The sequence below is a fragment of the Lissotriton helveticus genome, chromosome 3_1, assembly GCF_964261635.1.
Source record: "Lissotriton helveticus chromosome 3_1, aLisHel1.1, whole genome shotgun sequence".
Classification (NCBI taxonomy): Eukaryota; Metazoa; Chordata; class Amphibia; order Caudata; family Salamandridae; genus Lissotriton; species Lissotriton helveticus.
In genome coordinates this window covers 1,810,824,098-1,810,849,977 of record NC_136061.1, presented here as the reverse complement: position 1 = coordinate 1,810,849,977, position 25,880 = coordinate 1,810,824,098, and the positions used below count along the sequence as shown (strand labels likewise).

At 52.6% G+C, this 25,880-nt stretch overlaps 1 protein-coding gene across 2 annotated transcripts in view; it reads left to right on the top strand.

Moving 5' to 3' along the window:
• Nucleotides 1-25,880, top strand: part of RLF (RLF zinc finger) — a 320,814-nt gene that overhangs the window by 96,447 nt on the left and 198,487 nt on the right. For both annotated transcript variants that reach the window (XM_078682707.1, XM_078682708.1), the window contains one exon: nucleotides 17,322-17,476. In XM_078682707.1, coding sequence (XP_078538833.1) covers nucleotides 17,322-17,476 — 155 coding nt within the window. The remainder of the gene's footprint in view (nucleotides 1-17,321; nucleotides 17,477-25,880) is intronic.

Here is a 25,880-nt window from a genome sequence, read left to right as displayed (position 1 = left end):
AGAGACATTAGTTAGTGATCGATTCCTTCCCGCCCCACCCATCCTCTCCGTTCCACCGAACTGATTTCTAGGGTTAACGTGATCCTTTTCAGGGCCCTAGTTTCAATACACCAGTGGTCAGTATCTTGCATGGCAATGCATTCTTGGCGCGAAAAGTCGTGTGCAGAACTGACGTCAGCAAGGGCGGCGTCTAAGTAGCCGCCGCAACTTCATCCCGGCGATCACGATGCCTACGACGGTCGCGGAGCCGCACAACGCCACCTTCTGACGCGCATGGGTACTGCCGACGAAAACTTTCCGGATCCAGTCTGACGCCTGGGGTAATTCTAAGGTAAGGAATCTATCACTAACTAATGTCTCTTAAAGATATATTGTTACTGAAGGTAAGTAACTTGTGCATTTTTCACAGAGAGAAGGGACGTAGGTGCTAGGTTTTCAACATCTGTCGTGGATAGAGAGCCACCTCGTTGAGCAGCAGTCCCCAACTCTGGTGGAATCGCTCTTACTGTTTTGCGATCACTTCCGGCGTCCTCACCACATCAATTCCTCCATTCATGTGCAAAGGTGCAGCTTAATTTACAGCTCTCCACACTTGGGGATTATGTGGTTCTTACTATATGTCAGAGGCATAGACTTGTGTGGCATCTATAACTTGCCCCTCTCTTCCTTAGCCACCAGTTTATTGTCAAAGTTCCTCACACAGCGCTTGCGCTTTGATGGTGCAAGCTGACCGGTCAGGGGATATAACTTTGCGCCATGAGGGTCCCCAGTATGCTTCGATTGCTTGTTCCCCTTGCGGTTCGCTTTTGGGTGATGATCTGAAGCTTCTTCCCCTCTATCCCTAGGATGGCAGCCCCCTCTAGTCTTTCTCATGAGGGTGGGGAGTACGTAGTTTTTCAGGGCGTGTGGAAGTATGTCCACCACAGTGGGATCCCTTTCTGCAGTTGGGTGTCTCTGTCCCGCAGCTCAATCAGGTAGAGCCTATGGTCATCAGAGCAGTAATCTAGCCCCAAGGGACCCGGATCGCTATCGGAGAGAGGGTCTCCTCACCCGTTCGCACCACCTGGGTAGATGGCCCTCGGGGCTGGTTGGGGCCCGGGCCAGCTTCCCACAGTGCCTGTATCGCTCAGCCCACAGCCCCTCTCACCTGTATGGTAGCTTCACAGTATCTCCACTTCAGGAGCAAGTCACAAACTCATCTCTTCGGGGCCTCCTGCCTATGTTTCAGGGAACCTATACTTTAGAGAGTCCGATACCCCCTTCTTTCCTTTTGACAGGCGGGTATCTCCAGTCCGTCTCCTCGATCTACTGTTTTGTGGAGCCTCACCTCAAAGCTGTTCCAGCGTGCATCTTTACCACCACACGTCGCCGGCGGCCGCAAATCAGCTTAAATGTTTCCCGACTCATGTATGGTGTCATTGACACCAACTCTGGAATTTTTCAGTGTTTGGAAGGTCAGGATTTGGACAGAATTATGTACGGGCTGCTGGAGCTCCGTGAGGTACAGCTAGCCAGCCATGCTTCTGGCCACGCCCTCGAAAGAGCACGTTTGATTCTCCCTCGACCTCCTGGCAGCCTTCAACACCATATCCCACCACATGCTGATTTAAAGATTCTACAACATCCGCTTTCAAGGGGATGCGCTCAGATGGATCTCTCCGTTCCTCAATGGAAGAACCTAAAGGCACCCTCTCCCACCTTTCCCCTCAACACAAGGAGATGTCCTGCAGGATCCGCCTAGGGCTCATCCCGATGCTCTTTAATACATATATGACCTAGTTGGCCAACATCGTCCAAGCCCACTGTCACAATTCAATTTCCTACGCAGACAACCGCAGACCATACCCAACTCATCCTCTCACTCACAAACGACCCTACCACCACCAGAATCAACTTCTACACATTCATGACAAAAGTCGAGACTAGATGAAGAATTGCCTGCAGCTGAACCCAGACAAGACGGAAGTACTGATCTTTGGCAACAGCTGCGACAAATGGAATGACTCCTGATGGCCATCAGTTCCCGGACCCGTACCCACTCACTCCGCCCATGCCAGAAACATTGGAATTATCATCATTGACAACAAGCTTACCATGAAATCACAGATCAACGCAGTCTCCTCTGCATACTTCCTCATTTTGCGCATGCTACGTAAGATCATCAAGTGGCTACCCCTACACACGAGGTGCACCGTGACAGGCAGTCATAACTAGCCGACTGGACTACGGCATCGCTCTTTACTTCGGAATAGCTGCACATCTCCTACAGAGACTTCAGACCATACAGAACGCTGCAACCAAACTCATCCACGCCCTTCCCTTACGAACACCCGACAAATCCCAACTCGGGCAACTCCACTGGTTCCCTGTACAGAAGAGATGCCAATTCAAGTTGCTGACTCAGGCACACATGGCTCGGGCTCCCTTCAACACTTGCTGAGTATTAACGATTTCAACACTATTCACCATGTTCTTTGCCATTTAAGAACATATATGTTAACAGCAGGCGTGGTTTTGAAGCTACTGCTGCAGACTTTAAAGAGTGGTGAAGCAGGTTCTTGTCGCCACATCAATTAACATAGTAAAACCTGTAAGTGTTAAACACCCAGGATAATGTGCTACATGGCTAAAACCTTTTAAGGTCCCAACGGCGATACCTATTGGCTATGCCAATGCTTGTTGTGATTTGAGATACTGGAAGTGATCGACTGTTCACAGGAAAAAAGAGGAGGATAGAACGTCCCCAAGTAATGTTGAGAGGGTGGGCTCCTCTCTGATTGGATGAACGGTTTGCCTTTATTTTGTTTCCCAAGGACGTATAGTAAATGTAGTTTAATGTGAATACAGATGTTTAGGTGCTGCTGGTTAATAATGGTGAAAGAAATTTAAGCGTAATCCTCGCCCCAGAATCCTTAATAGAATTGAAACTTTCCATTACAATAGCTAGGAAATGTTTCATTCTGTGTTTAGATAGTTTAAAAAATATATAATTATCGCAAAAGCAAATGTGTACTGTGTAAATGTGCGAGATGTAAAAATAAAACAAATGCTGCTTTTATAGGTTTGCCACCGCATCACATCCGGCTGTCTGGTTTCAGCTGGACTACACACAGTCCTTTCCCATATTGAACACCTATTGGTGTTCTTGCTATAAATGTTCTCTGTAAAGTACCTGATGTTCTTTGCTACTAAAACTATACTTGCTAAAGTAAATAATCCTACTGTAACCAGTTCCAGGTGCACAGGCTTCCTGTATCACTTCCTGCAAGTCTTTTATATACAAAACACTCTTCTGGGGGTCCTCTGTTATAAAGTAGTATCGTTAACAGGTACCCACTGGCTTAGCAAGAGTTCCGTGGACCTCAATGCCGGAGATAATAAAAATGAGCTCTCCATTCTGTAGTAGGGGATCTCTGTGTATAGTCAAAATCTAGTGAATAGTCTCGCTCATGTGCGGGGACCCCGGAGCAATCAAAAATAATCTCTTAAGCGCTCTTCTTAGCAGTACCGCATAGACACTTTAGAGAGAATTAAAGACAGATAATGCAGCCCATACATGCAAGGCTACACTGTCCAGTACTTCAACTAGAAATGCAAAGGATATTCCACCAATATCACATTTAAACCTGTCTGCCAGGTTTCACCATGGCAAACACTCCCCTCCCCCCCCCCCCTTCACCAAATCCTTGGAATGATAGAGAGGAAGGACAGGACAGACAAGCCCCCATAGGCTGCCGTTATGTGGCTTAAAAAGGGATACCGTGCCTTTAAGGAAACTTTCCAGAACTCTCTTGGTATGCCAGAATGCACAGCAACTCCCTCCACTTTCAGTTTTTTTCCGGCTCCTGCTAGTAGGACCCGGTAGCATTGAGCTCTCCCTTTTTTGGGTTTTTTCTACATATTGTGCACTTTTAAAGTGTTAGAGTGTGTTCACTCGACGTGCTTTTGCCTTTTCTAATCTTTGCTGGGGTTTTTCTGGTGTTTTTGACTGTTCTTTTATCAAATATGCCTGCCTTATTTGATAAATGTCCTGAGTGCTCCAGGAAAAAGGAAAAATCCGATCTTCACAGGGTGTGCATCCTGTGTCTGCCTTCTCATGTTCCTGAGGAGTGCGATATCTGCCTCCAATTCCCTAAAAGGACCCTGAAGGACAGGGAGAAGACCAGCCTCCAAAGCTTGGAACAGAGAAGGCAGCAAGGACAAGGTGGGTCTGGGCATGAAGGGGCTCATTCCTCTGCCCGTGCGCCGGCCTCTGGGGGGGGCTCCCCAGGAAGAAAAAGGCCAGAAAACGCCACCGGTCTCCGTCGACGTCGATAGCCTCGACGACGGCGTCGAAAGGAATGACAACAGTCTGTTCCCCGTCTCCTCAGGGCTCTGGGTCGAAGCACGGTCGACGTCGAGGGGACTGACGTCGAGACCTCTGACTAGATCGACGTCGAGGACTGATTAGTCGTCGAGCCATCATCGACGTCGAGAGGGGTCAAGACGCCGGCGTTCGCCGTCGAGGCGACACCGCCGGTCACCGTCGACACGTAAGTCAACGACGTCGAGACGAAGATCAGTGTCGAGACGGACGTCGTCGACGCCGAGGAGATAGTCATCGAGGGGACGATCGATGTCGAGGCACCGTCCGTCGAAGCGATGACCGCCGACGCCGAGCAAACGCTCGTCGACGTCGAGGAGGCTTTTGTCGACGCCAAGGAGACGCTCGGCGACGTCGAAAGGACGCTCAGCGTCGAGGAGGAAGCCTAGACGCTCTAGGACCAGAACGGAGTCCTCTGCTTCAGCGAGCCCATGGTAGCGGCGGCGACGTCGCTTGTCGACGAGGGGTAGGGCCTCGATCGCCACCTTCTGGTCAGAAGAAGAAAAGAAGGAGAGTGGGGAAAGTCTCCGGGCTCGGAGTACTCAAGTCTACTCACCCTTCAAATAGAGGTCGCCTACACCTCCTCCGTTACCCGTGGGTCCTCCTCCACGTACCCCGACTACTCCTCCACTGCCTCCACCTCCTACTCCACCACCACCACCGGTTCCGCCTCATCGGCCTACTCTGCCTCCTCCACCGGCTCCGCCAAGATCCATCTCACTACCTCATTTGCCGACAACACCTACGGGACCCCACAACCTAGGATCCCGGTTTGGTCTCCACAGTGCCCTCCTTTCCGGCCCCCAGACCATCCGAGGCCGCGGAGGTCTCGGTCTCGCTCAAGACTGAGAGATAGTTCCAGGAGTTGCCGTCGCTCGTCTACGAGGTCCAGACGGCGCCGTAGGAGGGACAGGTCTAGATCCCGTCACACTGATTCGTCCAGTGCCATGGACTATTCGCCGACCCTGTGTGACTCCCCTCGGACGAGGGTGTCCCCGATAGATGACATTGTCTCATTTCAGGAGGTGTTGCTGCGAGGAGCGGCCAAGCTGGGCATCACACTCACGGTGCCCGTGCCTTTGACGTCCGTCATCTTCGAAACACTGCACAAGAAGCCGTTGTCTCGCCCATTGTTGCCGTTGGTGCCAGGGTTGGTGGAACCCGCCATGGTGCTCTTCCTCATCCCTGCGGTTACGAAGTCAGCGCCCTCAAGGCTACAAAAGAAGTATTGGGCCCCCGACTCGGACCCATCGTTTCTGCGCTCGGACCCTGCGCCGGACTCAGTGATTGTGACGGCGGCGAGGAAACAACACGCCACCACCCAGTCATCGACAGTGCCACCTGACAAGGAGAGCCGCTGGATGAATTCGGCGGGCAGGAAGGTCTGCGGAACAGCCGCCACATCTATGAAGGCCGCTAGTGCTTCAGCCTTGTTGAAGCGTTATGATCGGTCCCTATGAGAGTCCCTCACACGGTTAGTGGAACTCCTTCCCCGGGAGAACAGGGAGGATTTCTGTTGGACCCGGCCTCATGGCGTGGTCCTACCCCTCCCGCATGGCGGGCCCAGGACGACATCGGCCCTCCGCCCAGCATCGGGCAGCCCTTTTGCCCGACACTGCACGCCCCAACATTGCTGGTCCGGCCACCATCCCGGACCCCCACTACCGACCTGGCTCCATCGTGGGCCCCTCACGGCCTAAGCACGAGGCCGCGCCCGACTCCATCTTGGGCCCACCACGTGGCCTCGGCCCCGGCCCAGGCCCCAGCGAAGCCCAGACATCGAGGCACCAAGATCCACCCAGGTGGTCGAGTGGCCACTCGACAGATCCCGGAGAAAAGGGTGTTTCGATGGCCCTCCAGCCGCCCCCGGGCGCCTGGTTTCGATCGCCCTCCGGCCTCCCTGGGCGCTGGCTCCGCCCCCCTGCTGGGTGTCTGGACACCATCATCCCGGCCCCTCTGACCCCAGGCGCGAGGGTCCGGACATCCAAGGACTCCAGTCCTATATCTGGGCCAGCCCTGGATTACGACGTCAGTTGTATCCTGGACTGGAAGCCCTGCTGACGCTGTCACGGCCGACACCAGACGAACTCATCCCCGGTAACCTAAACCATCTTGAGAGCCTAATGGCGCTGCCGCGGCCTACCTTGCTGAAACCATCTTGAGAGCCTGCTGGCGCTGCCCCGGCCTACCTTGCTGAAACCATCGTGAGAGCCTGCTGGCGCTGCCGCGGCCTACCTTGCTGAAACCATCTGAGAGCCTGCTGGCGCTGCCGCGGCCCGACCTCTCGGACCCCCCCAGCTCGAGGATTGAGAGCTGTGCGTAGGGTGTCCCTTCTTCCACCCGAGTTGACTGTCCCGCTACCCTACCCCCCTTTACGAGACTTTACGGATCCTTCGATCTGCCTGTATATACTGCCAAGAACCAGCAACCTTTATTACCTATAAAAGCTTAAGATCTCGACCTCTGGTGTGGTGTCCGTCTGTAGTGTTGTGATTATTCTGCTGTACGATCCTAGGAGAGGACCCTCACCCAGGAGGCCTCTCGGTAACGCTCGGCTACTTCTCGAAGGAGAGGTGGACGTAGGGGTGGTCAGTCAGACATCTTCTGCCTCCCCCGGGGTCGCCTTTCTAACATTGGTGGCAAGCGCCGGGATCCGAGCCCACGCAGATCGTACAGAGAGTGATTCACTCACTACCAAGAAAAACACACTACGACCATGAGCACAGAATTCCAGAAAGAGAAAATGGAAGACTACAGTCACAAGGAGCTAAAGCAATTCTGCAAAGACCTAGGCATCGCTACCACTGGCTTAAGCACCAAAGAAGACTTTAAATCGGCCCTGCAGGCCTGGGTGGACGCCGGCGAGGCGCCACCCCCGAGTGAAGATAACCCGGGCCCGAACGGAGGCCCGGAGGCCGAGACGAACCCAGCGGGAGGGAGACCCGCAAACCCAGACACGGTTCTCTCCCACGAAGACGCCCGAGAACGAGAGAGGAACCGGCTCCACGAGTTGGATCTTGCTCGACTCAGACAAGAAGGAGAAATCCAACTGGCAGAAAGGAAGTTAGCCCTCGAGGAGAAAAAACTCATGCTCGAGCACGAGCGCGTCCTCAAAGAAATGGAACTGAAAGCCAAGGCAAACGAGTGCCATCGCCGGGGGTAAGACCTCACCCCCGCTGGTGGACCCGAAGGTACACATACCCAAGGATGTCGTCAAAGAGTACTATAAAAACGACGACATCCAACAGTGGTTCAAAGCCTACGAGGTCGCCATGGCCGCCCATCGAGTACCCCTCAAGGACTGGGGCGCCGGCCTGTGGGGGAAGTTTATTAACGAAGGGAGGGACGCCCTGCTGGAGCTCCCTGATACCGAGATGACCTCGTACGAGCACATGAAGACCGCCCTCCTCACTCGCTACGGGCTCACCCCCGAGATGTACCGGCAGCGATTCCGAGACTGCAAGAAAATCCCCGGTACCACGTGGGTGGAGTACGTGAACTTTTGCAGCAGAGCCTTCGAGGGGGGGGTCAGAGGCTGCCAGGTCACCACCTTCCAGCAGTTGATCGACCTCATTCTATGGGAACATCTGTCCAATAATTGCTTCATCGAACTCCGGCAACACCTCCTCGACAGGAAATTGACGGAGCCACGAAAACTCGCTGTCGAGGCGGATAGATGGATGAGCAGCACCCGAGTTCCCCGGAGTCCACTGGGAGACTACGGCCGGGGATCCCCGGGAAACCATCGACCACGAGGCGGCGGAGTCGGCCAGAGCCGGGGTCGAGACGTCCCCCAGGGGTCCTCCCCTACCTCCACGTCGCCAGACCGGGGCCCCGCCCGAACGTTACGTGCCACAGATGCCAGCGACTGGGTCATTATGCGAATGACCCTCTCTGCCCAATGAATCAGCGACCCGGCACCACCGGTCCCCCAACCCGCCAGATCGCAGCCGCTGCCCTGTGTGAAGAAAGGAGTGAGGAGGAGGAGGACGACAACCCCGAGCAAGCCGAGTGGGAGCCCGCCGCCATGACCTTGGCATGCCTGGGTACTCACGACCTGATCCCCCGAGGCCCGATCCCCGGCAACACCCAGAAATACCGCCAGTGGGTCACCATCAATGGACGCCGGACCGAAGCCCTCCGTGACACTGGGGCCAGCGTGACAGCGGTCCGCTGCCATCTGGTGACCCCGGAACAGATCCTTCCTAACGTCCTGTGTCCAGTCCGGTCCGCAGATAACTCAGAGACTTTGTGCCAGATGGCCCGCATCCCCTTCGAGTGGGGGGGGGAGTGTCGGGCGTGCTGAAAGTGACTGTCCGCGACGATGCCCCCGTGGACTGCCTCCTTGGGAACGACCTGGAAAGTTCCCCCTGGGCGAGCGTCGAACGGAGAGAGCACCTGGGGATGCTAGGCCTTCCCGAGTGGGTCTGTGCGACCACCCGCTCCATGACCGCCCGAGCCTCCTCCCCAGCGGGGGAAGCTCCCACCGAGGAGCCGGAGTGGCCTGCCCCTCCGCCGCCCGTCGTCCCCGAGGACGCCGGCCCCGAACACGGCCCCAAGGGCCCGACCAAGAAGATCTCACCGAGCTCGACCACCTCCCAGAACTCGCTCAATGGCGCCCAGAAGGTGGCCCCACCCGTGAACATTTCCGGCAGGAACAGAAAACCTGCCCCTCCCTCGAGGGGATTCGACAGCAAGCCGCTACCCAAGCAGCTGGAGACCCCGCGGGGTCCCACTGGATCTATTGGGACAACGACCTTCTCTACAGTGAGCAAAAGATTGCTGAACTAGGGGCCGGCCGGGTACTGGTCGTCCCCCTCCGATTCAGAGACTTCCTCCTGAACTTAGCACATGATGTGCCCCTCGCCGGGCACCTGGGGCAGGACAAAACTTACAGCCGCCTGGTGACCCATTTCTTCTGGCCAAAAATGCGTACCGATGTGCATAACCACTGCAGGACCTGCCCGACCTGTCAAGCCAGCGGGAAGAGCGGGGGGAAAGTCAAAGCCCCGCTCCAGCCGTTCCCCGTGGTGACTAACCCCTTTGAGCGAGTGGGGATAGACATCGTAGGGCCCCTGGACCCTCGAACCTCGCAGGGGCACCGCTTCATCCTCGTCCTGGTTGACCATGCTACCCGCTATCCCGAAGCCATTCCTCTCCGAACCATCACAGCCCCCGTGGTGGGCCGAGCCCTCATGAGCATCTTCTCCCGAGTCGGCTTCCCCCGAGAAGTCGTGAGTGATCGAGGCTCCAACTTTATCTCGAAGCATATGCGGTCCCTATGGCAACAGTGCGGGGTCGCCTATAAATTCACCACCCCGTATCATCCCCAAGGAAATGGACTAGTGGAACGATTTAACAGAACATTGAAGGGGATGATCAAGGGCTTAGAAGAACCACTCCGGCGCAAATGGGATGTCCTGCTACCTTGCCTCCTGTTCGCCTACCGAGAGGTACCCCAGAAGTCCCTGGGGTTCAGCCCCTTTGAACTCTTGTACGGACACCCGGTCCGAGGCCCCCTCAGCCTGGTCAAGGAAGGCTGGGAGACAGCCGTTCGAGAGGCCCCACCTGATGTCTACCGGTACCTCCTGACCCTCCGCAATCAGACTCGGAAGTTCCGGGAACTTGCCGAGGCCAACCTGGAGGCTAGTCAGGAGGAGATGAAACGCTGGTATGACCAGAACGCCTCGTCCATCGAATTCGAGCCGGGCCAGCAGGTCTGGGTCATGTCCCCGGTCGAACCCTGTGCCCTCCAGGACAAATGGACGGGGCCCTTCAAAGTGGTGGAGTGCAAGAGCCCAGTCACCTATCTGGTGGACATGGAGTCCCCCCGGAACCCCCTCCGGGTTCTGCACGCTAACCGGCTCAAGCCACACTTTGCACGCACTGAACTGAGCCTGCTGCTAGCGACCGATGACGGAGCGGAGGACGACTCCGAACCCCTACCAGATCTCCTCCGCACCACCGAGAAAGACGGCTCCATCGAAGGGGTCACGCTCTCCTCTTCCCTGACCCCAGAGCAGCAACAGGACTGCCGGAAGCTGCTGGGGCAGTTTGCGGATCTGTTTTCCCTCACTCCGGGGGTCACCCGGTGGTGTGTCCACGATGTAGGCACAGGAGACAGCCCGCCTGTAAAACACCGAGCTTTTCGAGTGCCCGACCGGGTTCGGGCCTGCATCCAATCCGAAGTGGCCAAGATGTTAGCTCTGGGGGTAGTCGAACCCTCCAACAGTCCCTGGGCCAGTCCCGTTGTCCTGGTCCCTAAAGCCGCCACCCCTGGAGCAGCTCCGGAGCTCCGGTTCTGTGTTGACTACAGGGGACCGACGCCCATCCCATCCCCAGGGCGGATGAATTGATCGATCGCCTAGGGGCCGCCAAATATCTCAGCACCGTCGATCTCACGGCGGGGTATTGGCAGATTGGCCTTACCCCTGGTGCACAAGAGCGATCGGCCTTCTCGACACCAGATGGCCACTATCACTTCAAAGTGATGCCCTTCGGCATGAAGAATGCACCAGCAACCTTCCAGAGACTAGTGAACCAGGTGCTGGCCGGTCTAGAGGAGTACAGCGCCGCCTATCTCGATGACATTGCAGTGTACAGCCTCCACTGGGATGAGCACCTGACCCACCTCTGGACAGTCCTGACGGCCCTTCGGCGGGCCGGACTCACCATCAAAGCCAGTAAGTGCCAGATAGGCCAAGGGTCCGTGACCTATCTGGGACACCAAGTGGGGAGCGGCCAAGTGGCTCCCCTCCAACCAAAGATAGACACCATCCGGGCCTGGGAGCCCCCGGTCACCCAAACCGCCGTCCGCGCCTTCCTGGGGCTCACCGGATATTATCGGCGATTCATAAAGAACTACGGGAGCATTGTGGGGCCCCTCACAGAACTGACCTCAAAGAAACTACCACAGAAGGTGCACTGGACCCCCGAGTGCCAGGCAGCCTTTGAAACTCTGAAGACTGCCATGTGCACCGCCCCTGTGCTCCAGGCCCCCGACTACAGCAGAGAGTTTGTGGTCCAAACCGACGCCTCGGAGCACGGCATCGGGGCCGTACTGTCCCAAGTTAACTCCGAAGGCATCGACCAGCCTGTGGCCTTCATCAGCCGACGCCTACTGGCACGAGAGCAGCGATGGAGCACCATCGAGAGGGAAGCCTTCGCCGTGGTGTGGGCCCTCAAGAAGCTCCGGCCCTACCTCTTCGGCACCCACTTCCGAGTACAGACCGACCACCAGCCCCTGCGGTGGTTGATGCAGATGCGGGGGGATAACCCGAAACTGCTGCGCTGGTCCATTTCGCTGCAGGGGATGGACTTCACTGTGGAACATCGCCCCGGCAACGACCACGCCAATGCTGACGACCTGTCCCGATTCTTCCGCCTCGGCGAGGAGAATCCCCAAGACGATGGGTGACTCTCCCCTGCCTTCAGCTGGGGGGGACGCGTGTTGGACCCGGCCTCATGGCGTGGTCCTACCCCTCCCGCATGGCGGGCCCAGGACGACATCGGCCCTCCGCCCAGCATCGGGCAGCCCTTTTGCCCGACACTGCACGCCCCAACATTGCTGGTCCGGCCACCATCCCGGACCCCCACTACCGACCTGGCTCCATCGTGGGCCCACCACGTCACGACCACGTGGCCTCGGCCCCGGCCCAGGCCCCAGCGAAGCCCAGACATCGAGGCACCAAGATCCACCCAGGTGGTCGAGTGGCCACTCGACAGATCCCGGAGAAAAGGGTGTTTCGATGGCCCTCCAGCCGCCCCCGGGCGCCTGGTTTTGATCGCCCTCCGGCCTCCCTGGGCGCTGGCTCCGCCCCCCTGCTGGGTGTCTGGACACCATCATCCCGGCCCCTCTGACCCCCAGGCGTGAGGGTCCGGACATCAAAGGACTCCAGTCCTATATCTGGGCCAGCCCTGGATTAGGACGTCAGTTGTATCCTGGACTGGAAGCCCTGCTGACGCTGTCACGGCCGACACCAGACGAACTCATCCCCGGTAACCTAAACCATCTGAGAGCCTGCTGGCGCTGCCGCGGCCTACCTTGCTGAAACCATCTTGAGAGCCTGCTGGCGCTGCCGCGGCCTACCTTGCTGAAACCATCGTGAGAGCCTGCTGGCGCTGCCGCGGCCTACCTTGCTGAAACCATCTTGAGAGCCTGCTGGCGCTGCCGCGGCCTACCTTGCTGAAACCATCTGAGAGCCTGCTGGCTCTGTCGCGGCCTACCTTGCTGAAACCATCGTGAGAGCCTGCTGGCGCTGCCGCGGCCTACCTTGCTGAAACCATCTGAGAGCCTGCTGGCGCTGCCGCGGCCCGACCTCTCGGAACCCCCCAGCTCGAGGATTGAGAGCTGTGCGTAGGGTGTCCCTTCTTCCACCCGAGTTGAGACTGTCCCGTTACCCTACCCCCTTTACGAGACTTTACGGATCCTTCGATCTGCCTGTATATACTGCCAAGAACCAGCAACCTTTATTACCTATATAAGCTTAAGATCTCGACCTCTGGTGTGGTGTCCGTCTGTAGTGTTGTGATTATTCTGCTGTACGATCCTAGGAGAGGACCCTCACCCAGGAGGCCTCTCGGTAACGCTCGGCTACTTCTCGAAGGAGAGGTGGACCTAGGGGTGGTCAGTCAGACATCTTCTGCCTCCCCCGGGGTCGCCTTTCTAACATTTTCCAAGAGATCATAAATGAAGGACTCATGGTTTCCAACCAAGTGAATGGTGCTGCTGCGGATTCCTCCCTCCTAGCAGCCCACTGATACTGTCATGGCGTCAACCTGAGGCGCCACGCCTGGCTGCGTCTGACGTCCTTGAAGCCCGAGGCGCAGCAAAGGGTTGCCAATCTACCCTTCTCTGGCGAGACCCTTTTTGGGAAACATGCGGACGAGGAGATGGCCAGCATGAAGACGGAGGCTGAGACCTTGGCAGCTGTCGGGTTGGAAAAGCCGAAGGAACAGAAGATGACCTTCCGCTCGTTCCAGAGATGGTACGGGACGCAAGGTAGAGGGCAAGGTCGACAGGCTGGGCAGCACCACCAACAGCAGCAGCAGCAACAGTTCCAGCGACGCCCGTTCCAAAAGCATCAGAGGGGCGGTGGTGGTCAGCAGTCTTCATCCGCGACCAAAGGCCCGGCTGGGTCTAGGCCCTGAGGTGCTTCTTCCCCCTCATCCGTTACCGCTCCGCGGGGGGGGGGGGAAGCATCCAACATTACTCAAGACAAGTGGGTGCTGAATATTGTTTGCAATGGATACAGTCTTCGTTTCACCAGTCCGCCTCCAGCAATTCCACCGGTTGCCTCGCAGTTCCAGCTACGCGAGCTCCAGGCGGAGGCTGACACCCTGATAAGAAAAAGGGCGATAGTAGATGTCATGTTGTCTCAAAGGGGAAAGGGCCTTTACTCTTGTTTCTTCCTGGTAAGGAAGAAGGACAAGAACAAGTTCAGGCCCATTCTGGATTTGCGACAGGCAAACAAGTGGATTCGCAGGGAAAAGTTTTGCATGCTGTCTTTGCACCAGATTTACCCACAGCTGCAAAGGGGAGACTGGCTTTGCGCGATAGATCTGCAAGATGCATACTTCCATGTGCCCATTGCACGGAAACACCGGAAATTCCTGCGCTTCCTCGTCGGCACCAATCACTATCAGTACACCGTACTACCGTTTGGACTGAAGTCTGCACCCAGGCCGTTTTCAAAGTGCATGGCTGTGGTGGCAGCACACCTGCGAAAGAACAAGGTGGTTGTCTACCCGTACCTGGACGACTGGTTGATCAAGGCCTCCACCCTCCAGGAAGCATAACTGCACTTCAACAGGACGGCCGTCCTGCTGAATCAGCTGTGGTTGCACATAAATATGTCCAAGTCTGTTCCGATCCCGGTCCAGTGCCTGCAGTACTTGGGAGCCTCCATCAATACGCTGTCGGCAAGCATGTCTCCTTTGGAGGAGAGATGCTTATCACTCCTTCGGAAGACTCAGTCTGTCATAGCTGCTCCATCTACAACAGTGATGACGGTGTCTTCACTACTGGGGTCGATGGCCTCTCAATGGGACCAGGGGAAAGGATGCTGGGACGACAGGATCCAGTTGTCTCTTCATGCCCAACAGTCCCTGAGATGGTGGTGCTCAGCAGAGAATCTACTCGGGGGGGGGGGGGGGTTCCGTTCCACAAGAATATCCCGACTCAGACTATTGTGACGTATGCGTCTCTCCAGGGCTGGGGAGCGCATTCAGACCATCTACAAATCCAGGGAACGTGGTCTCCAGCGGAGTCCACGTATCACATCAATTTCCTGGAACTCAGAGCGGTTCACTTGGCATTGAAGGCCTTGCATCCGTCCTTCCAGACCAACTCCTTGCTTGTACAGACGGACAATACGACCACGATGTATTACCTCAACAAGCAGGGGGGCTCAAGATCGCGCACACTGTCACAGGAAGCGCAGACGATCTGGCATTGGCTGCTAGCCAGAGGACTGACAATAACGGCGACTCATCTGCCAGGTGTGCAGAATGTTCAGGCGGACGCCCTCAGCAGACTGCTTCAGGAAAACCACGAGTGGGTCATAAACGACGAGGTACTCGGGGACGTCTTCGCCATGTGGGGCACTCCAGACGAGGATCTGTTCGCCACTGCCGAAAACAGCAAATGTCGCGACTTCGCCTCGAGGTATAATCAGCCTGGGATTCTGGGGAACGCGTTATGGATCAGCTGGTCGAACAGCTTTCTGTACGCTTTTCCACCCATTCCCCTGGTTCCGGCGGTGCTCATCAAGCTGGCCCAATCCCGGGCGCGGATGATCCTCATTGCTCCGGAATGGCCCAGGCAGTGGTGGTTCACGGACCTGCTTCACCGGTCGATCCTGCCTCATCGGTGGCTGCCGTGTCGGCCGGACCTTCTCACGAAGTTCGGGGGGCAGATGGTGCACCCCACCTCTCGTCGTTGAGTTTGGCGGCATGGCTCCTGAGATAGTGCAATATTGCCAGTTGAATCTTCCTGAGGATTGCATGGACATATTGAAGGAGTTTAAGAGGCCTTCTACTAGGACCTCTTATGATTACAAATGAAAGAGATTCTGCATCTGGTGCATGTCTAAGAACTATGATCCGACGACCTGCAAGGAGGATGTTATCCTTCCATACCTTCTGCATTTAGCTCACTCTGGACTTAATTTCCATTACATTAAGTTTCATCTGGCAGCGTTGACTGCGTACAGGAAATGTCCTTCGCAGACGTCCTTCTTCCAGATTCCAGTGATTAAGGATTTTTTGGAAGGGTTGAAGAAGGTGTTCCCTCTTGTTCGGCTTCCTTCGCCTGCATGGGAACTGAATGTGGTGCTGTCCAGGCTGATGAAGGAACCTTTCGAGCCTATTCACAAGGCTTTACTGCAGCACCTGTCTTGGAAGGCGGCGTTCCTCGTGGCCATTACATTGGCCCGCAGGGTGAGTGAGATTCAGCATTGTGTTGCCAAGAACCTTATACTGTGTTTCATGCTGCTAAGATTGTTATGTGTACTCACCCTAAGTTCTTTCCCAAGGTGATTTCTGATTTTCATGTGAATCAGACTATAACTTTACCAACTTTTTTCCAGAATCCTTCCACTCCAGCGGTCGTAGGTCCGACCAATTGTATGTCAACTATGGGTCGGTTAGGACTGGTCTGGCTACTTCAAAACAGTCCATCTCTAGGTGGATTGTGTCTTGTATCCAGCTCTGTTATCAGAAAGCGAATAAGACCTTAGGAGGTAAGCCTAAGGCTCATTCCACCAGGGGCAAAGCGGCTACAACAGTTTTGCTCCGTAATGTTCCCATTGCAGAGATCTGCAAGGCTGCCACTTGGGAAGTCGGTCCATACCTTTGCTAAGCATTACTGTCTGAACTCTGATGCCAGGGCAGATGCTCAGTTTGGGCAGGCTTCATTGAGAAATCTGTTTGCACAGTAGTGGTGTTGCCTTATTTTTCTTAACCGCCGGGTTATTTTTGGATGGGCTTGCCATTCTATTCACTAGATTATGACTATACACAAAGATCCCCTACTACAGAAGGAGTAGTTTCTTACCTGTAACTCCAGTTCTGTAGTAGGGGTATCATTGTTATAGTCATAAGCGCCCGCCCTCCTCCCCGGTGGAGAAAAGGATAAAATGATGAATGCTACATGTCTAGCTGTATACACCTCCAAAAAGAAAAGAAAGTGGAGGGAGTTGCTGTGCATTCTGGGATACCAGGAGAGTTCTGGAAAGTGTCCTTAAAGGCACGGTATCCCTTTTTAAACCACATAAGGGCAGCCTTTGAGGGCTTGTCTGTCCTGTCCTTCCACTCTATCATTCCAAGGATTTGGTGAAGGGGGGGGGGGGGGGGGGGGGAGGAGGACTGTTTTCCATGTTGAAACCTGGCAGACGGGTTTAAATGTGATATTGGTGGAATATCCTTTGCAGTTCTAGTTGAAGTACTGGACAGAGTAGCCTTGCATGTATAGGCTGCATTATCTGTCTTTAATTCTCTCTTACGTGTCCATGCAGTACTGCAAAGAAGACAGCTTAAGAGATTATTTTTGATTGCTCCGAGGTCCCCGCACATGAGCGGGACTATTTATTAGATTATGACTATAACAGAGATACCCCTACTACAGAACTGTAGTTACAGGTAAGAAACTACTCCTTCCTTTGCGTAGCTTTAAAAAACGCATGCTGTAGAATCCCACGTGAGGTACCCATCTGTTTTCTAAAAACGGGTACCTAGTAAGCATTCTAGATCTTCTGTGCAGTTCAAAATCACCCACTTCACTCGGACTGTGAGCATCTTGTGTCTTAGACAACTTAGCACCATACAAAGTCTTAGATCAAATTCTGATTCGCTCATTTTTGGGGACTGTGTGTAACTGTTAAATAGCAAATGTAAATATCATGCAGTAGAAATGTCACTCAACACAAGTGTAGTAATGTCTTCTATTCTCTCTTTTCAGACACTGCTACAGTATGCTGGAGAGCAAAATTCTTCAAAGAATACTTTGCATTTACTGGAAGTATATAGAATCTCTATTCAGTACTTTGCCAGGGCACGGCCATTCCTTGCACCAGAGTGTGAAGATGTTCTTATGGTACTTGGGAAGCTTGTGCTGTAAGTAATTTGTTTTTTTATTAATAACGTTATTTCAAGGTTCTAAGAAAAACGTGTGCTGTCGGAGTAGAGCTTTGTCTACATGTGTGACTAGCTGTGGTGCTCTGTTGTCATGCAGCTTTATTAAACCAAAGCAATTTTCAGAAGTTTGTTTTAGTCCCTCTGGTTCTAAAAGCAAATCAAACATTCAGTTGCTTACCTAAGCAGATTTGGCAGATATACTGTAGAAGAGCTCCCATTGAATTATGGTTATTCTATTATACCTTCTGTTTGGATTGTGCCTTTCTGAAGAAACCATAGTAGACCTCAAATAAAACATCATATTACAAACAAACCGTGTAATTCTCAGGTAAAGGTGGAACTATTGGATAGACTGGTATAATCGGGTTTTATTAGGATTTCTTTTGCGAAATGTAGCCTTTCATATAGTAGATTACCCCACATTCTAAGAAGTTTTTGGGCTTAATTATCAAGTGGGTACTCTTGAGTTAACTGTGTTAATGTGAGGGAAAAGCTCCACTCTGGGGGCATAATGAAAACCAATAAGAGAAGCATGTGTGTTGGCTAGACATATGCCTGTCCCTACCATTTATCATGGTGCTGTCTCTTCAGTGTCCCTTTTCTAATGCCCAAGTTAAAATTTGAAATTCACATGCAGTCACCAATTTAACTAACAATCTTTGTAGGCTGTGTAGCTGTAGATACATGTCTGCCTACTCCTGCCATCTAGTGTTGGTCTCTGCCGTTTGCATTTTGTTTTTTATCTAAGAAGTTTAGAGACACAAAACTTGCTGCGATTCTTCCCCTAGTCCACAATGCTCCAGAACACGGATTCCACCTCAGATTGCTTTTTCTGCAATCTGGTTCGAAAATTAAATGCGAGTGCTAGCTCAAGGACCAAAGCATTCTCGGATTCTTAGGGATCAGCCTTTTGGTTTTCCATCCCTTCGACTTTGAAAATAATTGCTGCTTATCCTGCTTATTGTTGAGAACCTTCTTATGGACACCACATTAACAATCCTTCTCTATCTGATGACACTACCCCTTACCATGCGGTAATTCAGCGGACCGTCCACTCAATGTAAAGATGAACCTTGTCCAGGACCAGGATGATTTCCGTGTGTAGGCTTTTTTTCAAGTCCGGAAATGGATGCTGTCCCTCACTATGCCACTGGCATGTTAGTCTGCACATCTTCAAGAGCCTTTAAAAAATAAGGTTGTCAATCCAAATGATGGGGAAAAAAGTACGGACCTGCTCCGGGTGGCCCATTGTACATCAATGGTCAAGTTATACCAGGCTCACTGGTTGTACACAATACATGCAAATGTGTTTCAGCACAAGCAACTAGACATACCCCACTGCGTGACAAAGGTAGAAAGTGTATAGATGCTGCAACACTAGCTGGTCTCTTCCTAGACCAGCATCATTGGCAAGAAATGCAAGACCTCATTAAACATCTCCCTGAGGCACACGAGAGGAGAGGGCAAAGTCGTATATAATGTGAACATCAGATGCACCCTCATGCAGACACACTAACATCAATCAATCAATCATCGCATTTATGAAGCGCGCTACTCACCCGCTAGGGTATCAAGGCGCTGAGAGGGGGGGGGGTTGGGTGCTGCTACTGCTCGAAGAGCCAGGTCTTGAGTTGCTTCCTGAAGGAGAAATGGTCCTGGGTCAGCCGCAGGTGGGAGGGGAGGGAGTTCCATGTCTTGGCCGCCAGGTAGGAGAAGGATCTTCCTCCGGTGGTGTTTCTGCGAATCCGAGGGCGAGGCTGGCGGATCGGAGCTGGCGGGTGGGTATGTAGAACGTGAGGCGGTTGTTGAGGTATTTGGGGCCCATGTCGTGGAGAGCCTTGTGTGCGTGGGTGAGGAGCCGGAATGTGATCCTCTTGCTGACGGGGAGCCAGTGCAGGTCTCTCAGGTGGGCAGAGATGTGGCTGTGAAGGGGGATGTCCAGGATGAGTCGTGCAGAGGCGTTCTGTATGCGCTGCAATCTTTTCTGTAGTTTGGCTGTGGTTCCAGCGTAGAGGGCGTTCCCGTAGTCCAGTCGGCTGGTGACGAGGGCCTGGGTGACAGACTTTCTGGTTTCGGTGGGGATCCACCGGAAGATCTTTCGGAGCATGCGCAGGGCGTTGAAACAGGATGACGAGACGGCGTTGACTTGCTTGGTCATCGTGAGGGAGGAGTCCAGGATGAAGCCCAGGTTGCGAGCGTGGTCCGTGTGATTGGGGGCGTTGCCCAGTGCGGGGGGCCACCAGGAGTCGTCCCAGGCGGAGGGTGATGGTCTGAGGATGAGGACTTCCGTCTTGTTTGAGTTCAGTTTCAGACGGCTGAGCTTCATCCATTCCGCGACGTCTTTCATTCCGTCCTAGAGTTTGGCTCTGGCGGTGGCGGGGTCGTTGGTGAGGGAGAGGATCAGCTGGGTGTCATCAGCATAGGAGATGATGTTCAGATTGTGTTGGCGTGCGATGGCTGCAGGGGGGCTCATGTAGATGTTGGGGCTGAGCGAGGAGCCTTGAGGAACGCCGCAGATCTTGGTGGCCGCTGAGCGGAAGGGGGGGGAGGCGGACTCTATGAGTTCTGTCGGAGAGGAAGGAGGTGATCCATTCCAGAGCTTTTCCTTGGATCCCGGCGTGGTGGAGGCGAGTTGTTGGGGTGCGGTGGCTGACTGTGTCGAATGCGGCTGATAGGTCGAGGAGGATGAGGGCGGCGGTCAGCACGAGGTTGACCAGTCTGCAGGGAGGCAGCGGATGCAACTGGCCAGCAGCAGCGCTAAGCCGGGGGTCTGCACGGTGGCAGAGGGAGCGACCTGCCTGGATTCAGGGTCAAGGGTAACATTATTCGCCTACGCTGCCATGCCTAACTCCGGATCTCCAGTTTCTGCCCTGAGCTGCTACAGCACATCTTTAATGGGCCCTTTGATGGGGAGCACTGCCTTAAGCTCTCAGATCGGTGTGATGGCAGAAAAAATAAAGGACCTGGCATTGCCAAATACATGCCAAACTTAGAGGTAAATCCAAGGCACCAGCGTGCACACAAAAGCAAGGCTTTCAGACCAGCAGCAGTCCTTTCACACCAACAGCAGTCCTTTTAAGACCTGGAGCCCTCCAAAGACTTCTCATGGAGTGGCTACAGAGGTAATGGCCAGGGCAAGGGACAAAGTAGCTCCAACTGGGGTACCTCTGCTGCAAAGCTGTGATGCTCGTGCCATTTTCTGCACCCCTCCCCGCACCTGTAAAATACGTTTTTTTGTCTCAGTTGTAGACTATTACCGCATATAGATGGGTGCTCTCCGTAGTATATGTGTGGTACTGTCTTAAGTTCCACACCACTCAATCAATCATTCCACCCTCAAACCAGATCATTTTCAGCTGCTCAAGGAGGAAGTGCAAGTGCTTCCGGATCTAGGAGCCATTGATCTGGTGCACCCATATCAGCAAGGTGTGAAGGAGTGTACTCCCTCTATTTCCTAATTCCACAGCACACCACAGAAAGAAGAGGGGTCCCTCTGGCCAATCCTTGACCTTTGACTGCTGAACCACTACATCCGTTGTAGCACTTTGAAATGGCCACCCTGCAGGACATCCTCCCGGGGCTCCGACAAAGGGACTTTTTTGCAGTGCTGGACTTCTGACACGTAATTCTACATCCATATTCATCCTTTCCACCACCGGTACTTCAGCTCTTTGGTATGTTGACAGCAGTCAGGGCAACTATGGCTGAAATGCTCTTCAGAGTGTCTAGCAATAGTGGCCACACATCTGTTCAGAAACTCCATTCACGTCTTTCAAAATCTAGGCGACTGCCTAATCGGTAGCAGCAACAGACCACATTGCCTAGCACACCAACAATGTTGTTCAAAGGCCACAAGTTAACAATTGCCATCAACACCAAAAATTCCCACCTCCAACCCCAGCAGACCCAGCCCTTTTTGGTGTCCAGCCTAAAGAATGACCAGGAAGGTTTCCCACCCCCCTACCTCACCCCAGATGTCTGCTGTCAACAGAGGTTTTGCATTGTAATATTGGATTAGCGTACAACTGTTAGTGGAGCACTTGGCAGGGGCAGGCAGATTTATTAACCTGTTTATCAGGGTGCATCAATAAGTCTGTGAATAGTAGCTGGAGCCACAAGTACTGCAAAGGTACTTTCATTAGTGGCACACTCTGGGCATCGAACTGCTTGCCACCATTGAACCTGCAAAATATTCAAGTTTGGCACCCACATCTACAGTCCATGGGCATTGCACTGTTTACCCTTTTCCTCCTCTCCCACCCAATGTTACGTGGTGAGGAAAATGAAGCATAGTGGCGCCGACCTCGGTACTCCTTGCTCCTGGATACGTTAGACCGCCCTCATGAAAAAAAGTTTCTGAACCTATTCCTTCTTACTCATCATGGGTATCTTGGAATCTCCGAACCCAAACAACTCAACCTAACAATTTGGCAGCTCAGGACCTATGTAGCAAAGTGAAAAAGCTTTGTCCGATACTGCAATAATAAACATCTATAGACCCCTTCAAAGTCTTTGCGCAAGATATCATTTAATGCCTGCTGCATCTTCATCCGGTTTGGTTAGCATACGCTTCCATCCATTTACAATTGGCTACAGTTACACCATACGTAACGGAGAGGGGACAAGCGTCACGTTTCAAAATACCGTGTTGGAGTGTTTATGGAAGACCTCAAAAGAGCAATCACCCAAAATTCCTCATGTCCCTGATTGTAATTTGAGCATGTTTTCATTTGTTCATTGGCTCACCATTTGAACCACTCCACTCTTGTAATCTGCCGTTTTTGTCTAGATCAGTGGTTCTTCACCTGTGATTAAAGGCCCCTCGGGGTCCACAAAGCATTCTCCGTGGGGGAGCGGAGGGGGACATCCGCAACTGCTCAGAAAATTAAATACTAACAGATTAATTAAGTGTATACACATAAAGAACAACAATTTACAGTTACACTTTAAAAGGTTTTGTAAATGTGAAGGAATTGCAGGCTAAAAATTAGGTTGGTATTCCCAGATTGATTTGTGGGAGCACTGCTTGTGCATCAAAAAAAATATAGTATGGACTGAGTGCCCTCAATTGAATTTAGAAGCACGTCCACCTTGAACTAAATAAAATAATGAATAATTTGTCTATTTGTTTCATGGATGCTTGTTTCTGTTTTTTGTGTATTTTGCGATTCAAATCATCAAAAATGCTTAGGCCAAGGTCCCCAGCTTCCAGTAATGAGTAAGTGGGAGGGGGGGGGCGAGGCCGAGGGCGGGGGCCGGTTTTTCCGGATTCCAAAAGTGATTCAGTGAGGGGGTCCTTTTGTTCCAGTAATAATTAAGTTGGGTTTCTGAGAAGTCTAAAGGTTAACCACTGAACTAGGTGGTAATAAGGGAGATATGTATTATTTTGGTAGGAACATTTCTTTACGTAAAACAACCTTTTTTTTTATTTTTATTTTTTATTTTTTTTAAGCATTTGCTAGACCTCACATAGGACACCCACTCTGCAAGTCAGGCATTGCGAGGCTTATTGTTAAATGCATACAAACCTGATGTACCAAATCTGTGCGCACACTTTCTGTGGCTCCTACAACACATTCCACACGCAGAAGAGAAGCCACCATGGCGTTCCAACATAGAATCCCCTTTAGTTAACCTCTGTAAAGCTGCCACTTGGTCAACTTCACACATTCTTAACACTACTGTGTAGCTTCACGCTCACCAACTGGCTTTTTTCAGTTAAACTGTGTTAAGAATAATCTTTTAAACATCTACATCATCTGCTAACTACCCACCCCTTTGGGGGGGAAAACTGCTTTGCAGTCAAATCATTGCATGTGTAGCTAGATCCACATATGATACAAATAAACAATGTTTCTTACCCTATAACATATAGGGCTTTTCACAGACAATGCCCCGGGTGTGCAACAGTTGTGCGTGCCTGTTTTTGCAGCCCCCTGGAAGAGTAATATTACATAAGGGCCCCACCCCTTCTTTAATATATCCAGCGCCTGCCCCATATTAAGAGGATGTTTCCTCCTTTGCATAGTTCCCCTTTTTGCAATGGGGCGTGGTCCTAATCAAATGAGGGAAACACTTTGATTCTGTGCCCCTGCCGTGTTATGGACATGGACGGCGAGGCAAGTAGGCTGTAAGGAAGTGCACGGAGTGGAGGGAGGGTTAAAGGTAGTCCCATGGACCCACCAGCCTTTCCCCTGCAGGTGGATGCATTTGCTCTCTGCCCCCACCTCCAGAGGATATTTGTCCGTCCTTTGAAAGGCAGGTGAGTTCGCCTGCACTGTGGAAAACCGATCAGCTGCTTCAATCAACCAGTCTAACTTTCAATAATAGCTGCCCCGGGCAACCGCATGTTCACATTTGCCTTGAGAGCCGCTCATTAGTAATAGGACGCACTGTTCCTGTTTTCTCCCCCTGCCCCAGTGTGAAGGTGCACCACGGCGCAAAGCTGGACAGTGCGACACATTTGTAATACAGTTTTTTTTTCTCTTTTAAAAAAAGTTATAAGTAACTTTATTGGCATATAGGGATATCACATCAAAAAAGCGTTCCAGTAAGAGTCTATCTCTAGATGTTCATCTTCCTTCCCACACTGTCCAGATACAAATGAACGATTCCAGCATATTGCTTTTTCACAAATACAGAGAGATCCGAGGAGAGAAAAAGGGATAGCAAAAAGCACACAAGTCTTTCGCAAATAAAATCCTTCGTACTCCTCCTTATTCAGAGGAGTAAATAGTTAATGTCAACCAAAGTCTTGTTATACTGGAGAGAGAGGAAACAGTTTACATTATGTACGAATCTCCATGTCATTATGTAACACGTTTATCCCCCTGTTCCCAACGGGTTTCGTGTTACGCCACCACATCAAAGGGAAGAGTGAGATATTGTAAATGATCCCTGGTTATCTCAGTGACCCTTCAGCCATCCCCCTACATTTATCCTTCCTACAGTCACCCCTCCGAGTCTAGAGACCCCATCCCTTCAGCGACGCCCCTGGGCACAAACCGTGTCTGCGACTCCTGAAACTCATGACAACATAGATGACCAAGCTAGCAGGTCGTCCTCAAACTTTTCATCCCTTTGTACAGGTTTCATCCGGATTAAGATATTAAGATTAATAGGTTTTCCATAAAAGATACGACCAGCAACTGAGCTGCAGCTTATGGGTTTTCATCATGTATTGAACATGCAGCAGTTCATATGTGTTAGAAATGGGATCCCCGGCTGGCCAGGGCTTGCGCCAAAGTCAGTCAGAGACCACCACTTCCACGTCAGGGCAAGGGAGTTACACACCAAGATAACCCCTGCTCACCCCCTTGGTAACGTAGCACGAGCAGTAAGGCTAAACTCGGAGGCAATGTGAGTTAAGTGTTTGCGCATGCACCCCCAGCAACAACACCCAAGGCCCACCACAAAGGAAACTCCACACAAGGTATGTATAAAAATAGCCTTTGTATTACACCAAAACACATTAGATAAAAACACACACTTTACAATGTGCCAACAGGCACGGGCAGAATTTACAGGGGATATGTACAAGACAGGGCCACCAGGACCACTGTCAGGAATCAGCACTTTTAGAACTAGCACTTAGAACATAGAATGTAAAATCACTGTAGCACACAATTCGTAACTACTGGTACCAGGTAAGTACCACCTATGCAACGCTAACCACCTTAGGAGAATATTGCGCAGGGAACCAGGACCTCACTAGCACCACCTGTACTAGGAGAAAAACAACCACTTAAGTATCACAATACCTGTAGTGGTATAAGCACATAACACATGATGCATAACATACATTCAGAGGTGTAAGGAACAAGGCACAGGATGCATAAACAACACATTCAGAGGTGCAGGGAAGGAAAACACATGATGCCTAAAAACATTCAGAGGTGTATCAAAGAACACAATTGTGCAAAAATCACATTAGCCACAACCTGTGGCAGTCCCTAGGCCAACTGGCCTCTCTAGGGCTAGGATGCCCTGTGTCCCAAAATCAGGGGCCTAAACGTAGCAGCTGCCCACGAAGTGCTGGGCAGCTGTGAAGACAATGGGGGCCAATGTGGAGCCTCACAGGCTCTGCACAAATGATTGGGCCCTCAGGAGCCTCGCTGGGCTCTAAACCAACAATTTGGGCACTCAAGAGCCTCTCGGGGCTCGTAAAGAATGTGCCCTGTTTGAGCCTCGCAGGCTCTGACCAATGCAATGCCACTTAGAGCCTCCGTGGCTCTGACAACAAATCTGGCGCCTTGAGCCTCTTGTGGGCAAGAAACAAAATGCCCTCAGCACTGGGGAGCAGCCCGCTGTCAGCCGGGGCCGCTCTACCCTTTAACGATGCCCCGAGAGGTTTTGGAGCCCTCAGGCTCGCAAGGAAGGCTGC